Source organism: Astatotilapia calliptera, chromosome 8 (genome assembly GCF_964374335.1).
Source record: "Astatotilapia calliptera chromosome 8, fAstCal68.1, whole genome shotgun sequence".
Classification (NCBI taxonomy): Eukaryota; Metazoa; Chordata; class Actinopteri; order Cichliformes; family Cichlidae; genus Astatotilapia; species Astatotilapia calliptera.
The window spans coordinates 3,947,856-3,960,357 of NC_137429.1; the positions used below are offsets into that span (position 1 = coordinate 3,947,856).

Below are 12,502 nucleotides of genomic sequence, written 5' to 3' on the forward strand. Positions count from 1 at the left end.
GGCCTTTTTTGTGTTTCATATAAACTAATAAAAACTTTGTTTTTTGCTTGTTTGTTTTTACCAGACACCAAAATGCTTTTTCTGCCTTACTTATGACCAATAGCTTCTATTTTATAGTTTCATTCTCACTCAGACTGGAACTCTAGTCTGCAGTAGGCCTGCATGTACGTGACTGTGTATGTTTGTCTCCACCTAGAGGTTAAATCTGGAGGCTGGAGTTTTCTGTTCAAAGTTTAACCAGCAGTTTAGTCCTGGTTACATTTTTACAGACTGTTGTCAGAGCAAGAAACAGTTTAAAGAAGACATTCAACAATCAAAGTTAAAATTTCATAAACAAATTCATGTTTAAACTTAAAGGAAACACTTCTGCCTCTGCAAGGTAATTATGCAAACCTGTGCCTTCACAGTAATTTCACATCATGAATGCAGCAACTTCATTTATTAAATCTTTTTCTCTTCTCTTTTAGAAAGGTTTGCTGTTATTTCCTGATAGATTAAGAATTCCCACAGTTCAGTCAAACGCAGACTTTGTGCTGGCGAAAGAAAATTTTAAGAAGTGCGTCTGAGTAAACCCAACAGGAACAGAAACGCTGTCCTGAAGAGAAAACAACCTAGTATATCTTTCTTTTCCTGGTTAGTGTTTCTGCAGCCAGCAGCCACTTCAGCAGACAGACGTTTTTACTATATGGAGAGCCAGGAGAGCCAAACTGAATGAATTAATATTAAGAGGCGTTTCCTTTATTTTGCATCAATGACAGGAACCCTCCTCTGTACAGTCATCAACACATTTTGACAGCATAACATCACCTTCAGTTTGCAGAGTCATATGTTTTAGATAAAATATATCAATCACTCCTACTTTACATAAATATTTAAATTAGGTGAAATTTAACTTTGGAGAATAGATTGCCTGCATTGCAACTCATCCTTACCTCCATAGACCCCATATTAAAACGTTTAATTTGACAGCAAAAACAAACTCGTTTGCAAAAAGGTTTTGGCCTCTATGGATATTTCCTCGCTTTATGACAACTGAAAAGGTTAGCCATCGAGCATAGTGTGGTTTATCCTCCTAACTGTAATAATCAGCATAACTCAAAAAATGAGCTTTGTTTTTACTTAGTATGACTTGAAATGAATAATTGTGCCCATAAAACCACCAGAAAAATGTTGAGCAAGTCATCTGAGTAGCTCCACATTTAAAAAACAAAACAAAAAACCCACCAAACACCCTTCCTGGAGAAAAAAATTCCAAGGGATTTGCATCCCTTCTCTGGATCTCCTGCTTGTTAAACACTAGTAGTGTGCACCACCACACTGTGAACCATGTGGACAAAAAAAACAAAGCTGACCAGATTTGGGCGCCATCTAAGGCCTGAACTTTCACAGGGATTGCATCATTATTACAACCTTGTTTAATGCAAAGATCCACTACTGTAACACATGAGAAAATAAAAAGCCTCTCCAACAGCTGTTGGATCAAATCATGTTTATTAATGTGTTCAGGAAATCCCCACAGAAACAGTTTATAGGGGAACTTACAGATTTACAATCATTCTTGACAGAAGTGCCAGCTCTAACCCCCATGGTTCAACACTGAGGACGACCAGCTAACTGCACACCCATTCCCCTCAACAGGTCTACCACCAAGTCCTTCCAGCTCGCCGACGAGCCTCCGACAGAGTACTTACTGTGTTGGTCTTTCTGCCTGTAAACACCCAGACGTCTGGACCGTTCACAGTTATAGAGAGCCTTCATTATTTTATTTTTTATCATGGTTTGTTTTTTTTTTGGTGCCAATCCTTCATCCCGACCAGGAAGGGAAAAAAAAAAAAAAAAAAAAAAAGATCACACACAGCTGGATGCTTTCAGACTTTCAAAATAAATGTGCCAACCGTTGGTGAGAAGAAAAAAACTCGTCTGAGGCCCTCGAGGATGCACTTTCTACTTCCATATACAGGATTTGTCATACTGCTCAAATGCATTTGGTTCAGCAGTCAAAGTACAAATAGAAATGCTAAAACTAGTTACAGAAAAGAAAAATGTAACATCTCTTTAAAGGAATAACATGTGACGCCTGTGAATGTATTAGGACACCTGCCTCAGTCTGAAGTGTGCGAAATGTCCAACACCTTGTATCTGGCATGGAAACACTGAAGGTCATCTCCAAAAAAAAAAAAAAAGAAAAGAAAAGAAAAGAAAAGAAAAAAGAAAAAGGAAAATCCTAATTTAATCCCAGGATTTAAACGCCAGCAACCCAAAGTCAAGAATTGCATATTCTCGTAGAGTTTAATTTTTTAATTTTCTCTTCTTTTGTGCTTCACGCTCTCACTTAGTGGTGGGAGGGGAGAAAGGTAGTGTTCACTGGAGAACCATTGCTAAGAATAATCTTTTATATTCCAATATAATAATAATATTAATAAAACAAACAGCATGATTTTCAGATGACACCAGAATGATCAAGGATGGGATTTTCTCTTTTCTTACTTTTTTTTTTTAAATTTTCCATTTTTTGTTTTTTTTTTTCCATTTGCTTCGACCTGATACAGGTTAAGATGCAATTTACTGAATCTCTTGGTGGGTTTGAGGTCTCAAAAATCAGATTAAAATGAACACCTAAGCACTGAAGGTGGGAGGGAGGGGGGCATTTCTAGTCAACATAGATATATTCTACAGGGAGGAGTGGGGGGTTGCACCCTTGCTCTTTCTTTGCCGTATGAAAACCGTGCTTCCTCTGAAGAGTAAGGGCGGGGCAGAACAGGGTCATGGTGGGGGGGGGGGGCCGTGCAAGACAGATTAGGTGAGGAGGGGGGTAGGCCGAGCAGGGCAGAGACTGAGTTTGGTGGATGGAGAGAGAGAGAGAGAGAGAGAGAGAGAGGGGGCTTGAAAACCAGACTGCTGATTCCACAGGAGGTGTGTAAAAGGCACGCCAGGGTTACTCCCGATCCCAGCCAGCATACACAGAGACGCCTTCACACCCACACATCCACACAGGCATACACACCCACAGCCACACGCACACACACAAGCAGCACAGGCTAGAGCCCCAAGAGTACGGACGAGGAGGAAGAGAAAGCAGGAGGAAGGCGTTGAAAGAAAGAGCCAGGGCAGAGGAGTTAGAGGGGCGCAGAGGGGGGCCTGAATCCGGTGCTGCCGCTGTGTCGAAACAGAAAAAAAATAAACAACAAACAAACAAACGAAAAAATAATAATTCAAAACTGCTGGAATGGATCATTTCTGGTTCTTCAGCTGGTTGGAGAGCCAGTCGAGGCCCTCATACAAGCCGTCTCCGCTGGTGGCACAGGTGGCCTGGATGTACCAGCTGCGCTGGCGGAGGGCGTGCAGGCCCAGCTTGTCTGTGATCTCTGCAGCGTTCATGGCGTTGGGGAGATCCTAGAGGGAGAGGAAAGAGCCAGTTATGATGCAGTTCTAACCATTTTTAACCATCTGAACCAAAAATCCCACAAGCTTCCATCAACAGTAGAAAAGCTTCTGAACAATTCAGCCAATGTGAAAGTGCCTTAATCATGCACTCTCTTTAATGGCCACTAGGGGGCTACAGCAGTGGCTGAGGGGAGGACAAAAAAAAACTTCCAGTCCAATACAAGTGTTTGGGGATCGGCTCTCAGTAAAACTTTCCTGCTGAGTTTGAGTATAAGTCATTTGTTTCAGGTGATATTAAATAATCTTATTTTTATCATTCTCAGAGTCAGAGAGGAGGGTTATCCAGAATAGATGATGGTGGGGGCCAATAAACATCTAGTGATGTCATAATGCGGTGACAGATCATGGGAGTTGTTTTCACAACAGCCTGAACACTGAATGTGCTAAGGCTCATTTATTATTCATTTACTGAATGATCCTTAGTAGTAGTCGTAATACTGATTTAAATTTCATATTTCTATTAATATTTACATTTGGATTTTATTATTTTACTATTATCTATTAATACACTACTTTATATTAATACAAGTTTTATTATGCTGCCGTTATTAATAGTATTATTATAGTAGTATAATTAATAGTAATGAATTCCATTTTTGAGGCCTTGAACATGCTCAAACCCTCATGAAAGTGTGCACACCTGCCAGAAGCAATGGAAAGTTTTGTATTTAATCAATTGTTGGTTCCCTCACATCCTGTACTTATACTGTGCTAAAATCTGCACACAGACCAGAAAGTCTGCAAAGACGGACCAACAACAGCCTCTCTGCAAGATTTTGAACAGAACCCCCTGCTAACTGAACACAGCCAAGCTTCAAAGGTGTGAACTTGACACAGAGCATGCAGACACAAAACACCAGATGAACATTGGAATCTACATGAACTGAGGAACCTGCCGAAACAAACGTATGACCTGTTCTGATAGGTAGATGAGACGATATCCTGTTGGTTTTTCTCCGCTGTCACTGATGTCTGTGGTTAGGTCTATTGGTTAGCACATTTAAGATTTCAACAGATCAGTAACAAAGTGGTTTGTAGTGGTTTTAGTCACGGTTCATTTAGGGAGGAAAAAAAAAGGTGTTACTTCTATTAAATCTGTCTGAGATTTATCATCATTTGCATTTTTCTTGACTGACAGAGTTCTGACAAAGAAAATGAATGAGCAGCTGTTACACAGTGAGGGGCGGTGAGGGAAACATCAGACTTCACTCTATTTTAATTAAAGTAATTGTTTTATTATCTCTTGCCAACATCATGCACATGCAGACAGCAACTTCTCAAAATGGCTCCCAATCCATTTCCTGCTCCCTTTAAATACTCTCAAGACACACCTTCTTAATACAGACTGGCCTATAAAAGAGCTGCAATTGAGGCAGGCTTCCTCTTTACTGGGAAAACAAGATGGCCACCACAAAGGTAACCTGCAACACTTTGTTACTTAAATGCTTCCCAACAGCAGCCTAACATTTAACAAAGCTCCTTATCTAATCAATGCTTTCTTTTTCTTCTCAATACATGTGACCTACCGCAGGGCAGGTTTCAGAATAGAGAATCAATGTGCAGATGTTGATCCTGCAGTGACAGCTGTTCTTCATTGTAAAAAAATAAAAATGAAATAGCTTCTACATATGGACTGCATTTGTTTTTTAAATATTAGTTTTGTCAGGTTATTGTTTTTGGCTTATTTTTGCCAGGAGTCAAGTACAGGGCCTCAAACCAGCAACCTTCAGGTTAGTAGCAGGATGCACCAATTTATGGATTTTGTCTCCCACAATATGGCCGCCTGATATTTCTGCCTGCCCACATTAACACGGCTAGCTACACGCTCCCCAGTCCTATCTCAAAGTATATAAATCCCCGACAGGGAAACATTTAAGGTGGAAGTTCACACCATTTTGATACTTGTATTTCTGCCTCTGAACCAGCAGAGGCTTCTTTTTTTTTTTAATTAAAGAAAGGTCCTGTACAAATAAAGTCTTGATCTTTATATCTGAAAGCTTTTTCATCCAAACCAATTGAGAAGTAAATTTGAGGCTCATTTCCTTTCTTGGCTCTACGTGTGTCTGAAACGCAAACTCACCTGTTTATTTGCAAAAACAAGCAGCACGGCGTCTCTGAGTTCGTCCTCAGCAAGCATTCTGGACAGTTCCTCCCTCGCCTCGTTCACCCTCTCCCTGTCGTTGCTGTCCACCACGAAGATGAGCCCTGCATACAAAAAAAATAAAAAATAAAAAATACACAGCATAAAAAAAAAAAATGCACAAACATGTCTTCATTTATATTCTGGTTACAATACGTGCTCTATTGTCCCAGATAAAAAGCTCTGACTCTGTTCCAGTAATAATTCAGTCTGGACCAGCTCTCCTGGCCATTTATTAATCCCCAAAACAGTAAAGTAGAGTGGGCATTAAAAAAAAAAAAAAGTATGAGTAATAATTTGTGATTTGGCAGCTGCAGGTCTGCTGACTGTGAGAATATATTAAATCCAGAAGCTGTTAAACACATCAGTCATTTGTTAAGTTCAGTACAGATTAATTTATGACTTAAAGCTGCCAAATCATTTTCAGTTGTCATAGATCATGTGAAAGCTGTATTTTGAGACAACCGACAGTTTAATGACCGTATTAAAAAAAAAAGCTTCATGACACGAATGGATGGATGAAAGTACAACAGTGTTGAATGATGTTTTCCTGCTTCAAATTTAACACAAAAAATAAAGACAAAGCCAAGAAAACTGAGGTCATTTTGTTAGATGTCCTATGGCTGAAGCACACTTCCTGATCTGTATGCCAGCTTGTTTGAGGAAATGTTTCATCATACCCACAGCTCACCGAATGTACAAACAGGATGTTTTTATATTCATGTAACAGGGGACGACGTGATCACATGCTCAGCTAACTGAGATACTATTTGTTTGTGAAGCTAGAATCTGTATGCAGCCTCACTGACCTGTTACATTACAGACTCTGTGAAGATGTGAAGGGCACAAAAATGAAAGGAATATCTACAAGACACAGTGATGCTGTTAATTTGGTCAGTTTGCCTGAAATTTAGGATTCTTGAGACTCAGCTGGTGTTCAGCTGAGGGATCATGATCAAGAACAGGAATGCTGGTTTTTCTTGGCTTTGAGGGTTGATTCTTTATTACCTTAAGCGATAGATAATTACGCATTTTTTAGGTTAACGCCAATCTGATATTTTGGTTAGATATTGGGTTAATTCTATCTACAGAACCTGGATCAGATATCAGAGACAAAAATCCGCTATATGGTCTGAACTATTCAGTTCTCTGTTTCTCATAGTGCAGAGGAAGCTAACAGCGAAGCAGTAACTTGGGAACATTTCACACAACACCAACCAGCAACTTTCTACTCATGTTTACTAATTATTACAAAGTTGTACAAACTCATTTTAACTCAAGATGTTCGGACAGAAAGACGTCATAAATGTGGAGGCCTGACTGAGATTTATCACTGTTTGGACTTTCTCTTCATGTCGGGATAAAGATATCAAGCTATAATTCAGAATGGCCATTTTCATTATGTTTTTGACAGAACTGATAGAGACAATTTCAATTTTTAGATATTCTAAGCATTTCAGTTGTAATACAATAACTTTGTCTGAGCATTAAGGGCATCACAGCACCATGACACATTTGACAGAGAAAATTACGTCTCTACAGGGTAAAAACAGTCAGTGTTAAAAACCTAAAACAGTGAGACAATACTGACTTAGATAATGTAAGAACAGGGCCATACTTTAAACAGAATTTTCTGTTAGATTGTCAAAAAAGCCACTTGCATGCTAAGAACTTTACCATTAGAGTGAAGATATAACAGGTCATCATAAAAAAAATGAAGTATCATGTGTTTTTACTTTTTTTTGTTTGTTTGTTTTTAACATTTCTTGGGGAGAGGCTAGACCATTAAGGACAGACTAGATTGAGATGGTCCACAGGCCTAATTTTGCATAGAGCCTTAATCTTTTTGCCTGGAAAAATGATGGAAAGAAAGATTTTCTGTCACCTTAATCACGAAATCATTAACCAATACTCGGCACTCTAACCCAAACACAACTTTCCTTGTTTGCTGTAGAAGAAAATTCTGTAGTCAGACATGCTGTTTGTTAAATGATGCTGCGTCTTAGATCATCACTGAAATGATTGACACATTTAGTTTCACACTTGGGTGCTCAGTATGTGGAAGGTGATGTTCATCTAATGCATGCAGGGAAACCACAGGAGCACTGATGGCAGTGCAGCAAATAAGGTGGCTTCAATCACAATAAATTTCTGCAGATTAAAGATACCACAAAATGTTCAACTTAAGTTTGCTTACAAGCGGAATCATGACTGGCAAACACAAGACAGCATAGGCTATACATTCTGATGAGTTACACATCAGGAAACAGTAGAGGAGTCACACAATACGCCCTTTGAGAATGGAACAATGGCATGTGAGTCATTGGTCTCTTTAATATCCTCTATGCACCAACGAGGCCACCTACGGGCAGTAATGCTCACTGACACAACTGCCAGCTAAGATAATGCCACTGCACACCCCCCCTTTCACCTCACCTTGAGTGTTCTGGAAGTAGTGGCGCCACAGCGGCCTGATTTTGTCCTGACCGCCCACATCCCAAACTGTGAAGCTGATGTTCTTGTATTCTACAGTTTCAACATTAAAACCTGGAAAAAGGAAAAAAAAAAAGAAAAAGAAGGAGAGGAAACATAGATGAGTCACTAAAAGGCTTTGGACCACTCGATAGCAAACACTACACGCAGGTAAAGATTTCTACATATTTTTTTTTTCCACTGTTTGTTCCTAATATGACTTTTTTATTTTTAAAGTCAACATTTCCTGACTGCATTTTAATCAAAAAAAGGTCTTCAGTTACTCTCATTTTATCACTTATTCTTTGTTAAACCATTGTTAAAATGAAATGTCCCAAAAATCGGACATAAGGAAACATCTGGCTGCTGTAGACCAAAACACAGTAAACTTGGACCCTCGCAAAAAAAAAAAAAAAAAAAACCCCCCCCCAAAAAAACCCCACACTAATCAAAAATTACCATAACTGCTTAAAGCTACAAAATGATTGGTCACCCTGTTGACTGGTAATGGCATTCACCTGCCTTTGTGGCCAATATTTATTACATCACTCCTGGTTAAAGACTTTAAAATAGATCAGTTAATTTTAATTATGATTTAATTACTTCCCCTGAAACAAAGTAAGAAGTAAATTGCAATAAAAAAAAAAAAAGTAGATATATTATTCATAGCCCTAAGTTCCGTAACAGTGTATCCCTAGTAATTAAAACAAATTAACAGTCAAATGTTTAAAAGACCTGAAGATCTGCTGAACAGGATTTTTTTTGTCCTCTCAAATAACAATGGGAAATAACTAACAACTTACAATCTTCTCATAGCAGTCTAAAAATACAGCTTCTTTACAATGACACTGGAGTGATAGATGTAAATGTTCATACCAATGGTGGGAATGGTGGTGACTATCTCTCCGAGTTTGAGTTTATATAGGATAGTTGTTTTTCCAGCCGCATCCAGCCCCACCATTAGAATCCTCATCTCTTTTTTGCCAAACAGGCCTTTGAATAAGCTTGCAAATACATTCCCCATGGTGATGAAGCTGTCAAAGCAGAGACAGAGACAGGGTTAAGACAGTGTAAGGTCTGCTGTTAATCGGTTTCAGTGCAGTATGGTGAGAGGAAGTGAACACAGGGAAAATGTATCATAGAGAAAACAGCTGACATCTGGACTGATTTACCGTCGTTTTATCGTTAGTCAGTTCGTAGAGGCACACCACATTAGAGCAGTTCGATGACAGCTGTATATTTAGTCGAAAAAAAGAGGTACATTGTGTGACACACGGAGGAGAACAAGTTAAATGTTTACACAAACGAATGATTGAGGCTTTCGTCTACGACTCTAAGTTAAGAGCTAACTCTGGCCGTCCATATCAGCCATTAACTTCTACACTACAGAAGTGTTAAAACTGCCTATGTGTCAATTATTTAACAGCAGAAAAATCGCATATCCTGAGGCTAAGCTGTACAACCATGGATAAAGCGAATAGCTAACTGATGAAAAGATAAGAGAGGCCTGTTCCAGCTAGAAAACTCTGCAATAGCAGGTTAGGATAATGTTCCTGTACGAGTGAGCCGTCACAAGACGCTAGCTTTCAACTATAAGGTCAAGCTAAGTTAATGTTAAAGTTCATATCAGTACGTGTCAATAAAGGCTGAAACGTTCTGCTATGTGAACGCGCAGATTTTCTGTGAAAAGTCTGAAGTTTTCTGGTCTCTTTACCTGATTACCAGCACTCGAAACAGGATACAGTTCGCTTCACTAAGGGCGGATGCTTCAGCTAGATAGCTAGTTTTCCTAGCATATGCTAACTTGCGACGAACAGGCGACACCGTTCGTCAACGGTCTAAAGACCACTGCCGGTTACAGCATATATTATTAATACATATAACGACGACCTGCTACGAAATCCACCTGGAAAACTGAGGCCTGGTTTCTGTGGCGTGAACATTAAAAGAGCTGATACACGGTAGCTCGCTAAGCTAACAGCCGTTAGCTAAATGCCGCGTCACAGTTGAGAAAGAACCTCGTGACGTCATGCTCAGGCGAAACTAAATCGAATCGCTGGTACCGCGCGACAATCGCCGTACAATAAATGGCGTTACAGGCAAAACACAAGCGAGTTTATGTGGGTTATTACCTTTAAAACGACAGCTTCTCGATCTTTCCGTTATCTCTCACTGTCACCCCAAAATGGCGTCTTGCGCAACCAGGGAGACACCGGCGTACGGCCACTTCCCACTCTCATACCGCGTCCAATCGTAGCACGCATGGTGTAACGGATAACCCGCCCAGATGACGCCGCGGTCCAATCAGCGTGTCGGCAGAGCCCTGTGCGCACAGTGTACAAAATGTCGAGGAAGTGAGCCGTAGACAAGTTTATTCAAGTTTCAGACACTGAGAACCGGGCCCTCATAGTTTTTCTGTTTTTTCCCCTTTTTTAATCGACGAGAAATGACTACAGGGAAACAGAAATTGGCCACAAAAGAGACAAATAATGATAATAACGATTAAATGACATGAATAACCACAAAGACATGCAAAAAAGCATACAAGTCAAGCGGAAACGATCCATGAGATCCCCAACAAGTACATGGGGCCATGAATAAACATAAATAACCCTAAAAAGACACCAATAAATAAAAAAATCCACACATAAACACAAGGACTATAGGGAGTCAAAAAAACAAAACACAGAAACACAACATTAGAAAAATCTGTTTCTAGTTTATTGTTTTTCCTCTATGTTTGCTTGTGGTCATTTTGATTTACTTTTTGATCGTTTTTCATCTTTATGGATGTTTAATTTGCTTTTACTTTTAAGCACATTTTCTGAGTAAAACCTAGTGATCACTGGGGTCACCGAAGGCCTCTCCAGCACTCTTTCCAATTGTGTGAGAGAGGTGGAGAGTTCTAACATTTATTTGTTTAGAGGCCCGTTTTTCCATGCCGGGACTCAAGATCCTGGCTGATCCCAACTTTTAGGCCTTACTGTCCATCTCGTTCTTCATAATCTGATTAATTGCATTTTTTTTGAAGACTTGAACCAGTGAAATCCTTCCTGTGGACTCTATTGAAGAGACATCCTGACATTTCTTTTTAGATCCTGACTTATTTTAATTGTGTTAATTCAAATTGCTGACACAGAAATGCTAGCATTTATCTATTATATGATTAGTCCAAGGCTGCAGGCTATCATGAATAAATTCATTGTCTGCAAGTCTCACAACCACTGTCTTTAATCATTTATGGTTTAACTTTTAGAACGGTAATTAATCACACTTGTCAGCAGTTAACAGCACCTGATGTCTGCAATTATTATTGGCTGTGTTTGCTATTGGAGGAATGTTTAAAGAAAACTCAGAAGCTTCACATTCCTCAAGCACCAAGCTGGAAATGTGAGGCCTTATTGTAGACTGTATATAAAAGATGGGTGTAGTCATCGTAATCACCCATTGGCTAGTGAAGCGCTGGTGACTCAAGATGAGTGTTTTGTTTTTACTGTTGCCATCTTGGTATTTTGAAAAAAGTGGACACCACAGGCCAACGATTGCCATCTTATGATTAACAAGTCATGAGCCAAAGAGGAAACTTCATGTTGTTTTTCAGTATGACTTAAAATTAGCTGATTGTGCTCATAAGCACATAGCACAACCAGCTAAGACTTTACTGAGGGCACAGATCAAGGAAGGAAAAACTTCAGGAAGTGTGTTTGCATTCAAAGGAGTCGCCCCCTGCTGGTCATTAGAAAGAATGCATATTTAAGGCACTTCCACGTCAACTACACTTTCTGAAGCATATATCTTTTTACACTTTGTGGGCCTTACATTAAAAAAAATATATTATTGAGCATCTTTTATTCGTAGTTTAAAGGGTTTGTAACATAACTAAAAAATGGGACTTTGTAGTGACCTTTACATCAGTGAGTCAGTTTGAATTTTCCACAAAAAGTTTAAAGATGGCTGTGCTTGTTCATGTGAACCTTGTCTGAATACCACTCTTCTGTTCACAGCATTAACAGTGAGATCATCAGCTAACCTTAGGGTAGAAAGTCTGTTAATTAGCAATGTCAACAAACAGTTAACACCACACAAGGACAAAAAGCAAGCACTGGTCTGGGTTTATGGCACTTTTGCCATTGATGTCAATGAGAAGCAAGCCAAGGTTAGCCAGCTAGTTGCTATAGTCATAAAGAGTGTCGCATGTACAGTTACTTTCATTTAATAACATGAATCTCTCTTCAGTGGGAACCTCTAGCTGAACTATTTCAAATACAAATAATACAAAATTGTATATTTCATGCCCAGACAGAAACATTTTTATATTTGATATTTATCAAATACAGTTTATACTGTACAAAAACAATTTGTATAAGATCAATACCTATATTACAATTAATGAATGAACAGGATCAGGCTGAGGCGACCGTTTTCATACACCTTCCTGGTCATATG

General features: G+C 39.2%; 1 protein-coding gene across 3 annotated transcripts; it reads right to left on the reverse strand.

The window, feature by feature from the left end:
* Positions 1-1,474: 1,474 nt before the first annotated feature.
* Positions 1,475-10,328, reverse strand: arf2b (ARF GTPase 2b). 3 transcript variants are annotated; one of them, XM_026177951.2, is made up of 6 exons: positions 10,189-10,276; positions 9,229-9,288; positions 8,933-9,090; positions 8,021-8,131; positions 5,525-5,649; positions 1,475-3,393 (listed from the first exon to the last, which is right to left on the reverse strand). In XM_026177951.2, the coding sequence occupies exons 3-6, from the start codon at positions 9,078-9,080 to the stop codon at positions 3,232-3,234; spliced, it is 546 nt and encodes a 181-aa protein (XP_026033736.1). In that variant the 5' UTR covers positions 9,081-9,090; positions 9,229-9,288; positions 10,189-10,276; the 3' UTR covers positions 1,475-3,231. The 3 variants fall into 3 exon arrangements, with proteins under 3 accessions (XP_026033736.1, XP_026033737.1, XP_026033735.1); XM_026177952.2 differs by lacking the exon at positions 10,189-10,276 and adding an exon at positions 9,771-10,101; XM_026177950.2 differs by lacking the exon at positions 9,229-9,288 and having other exon boundaries at positions 10,189-10,328.
* Between the last annotated feature and the right edge of the window lie 2,174 nt (positions 10,329-12,502).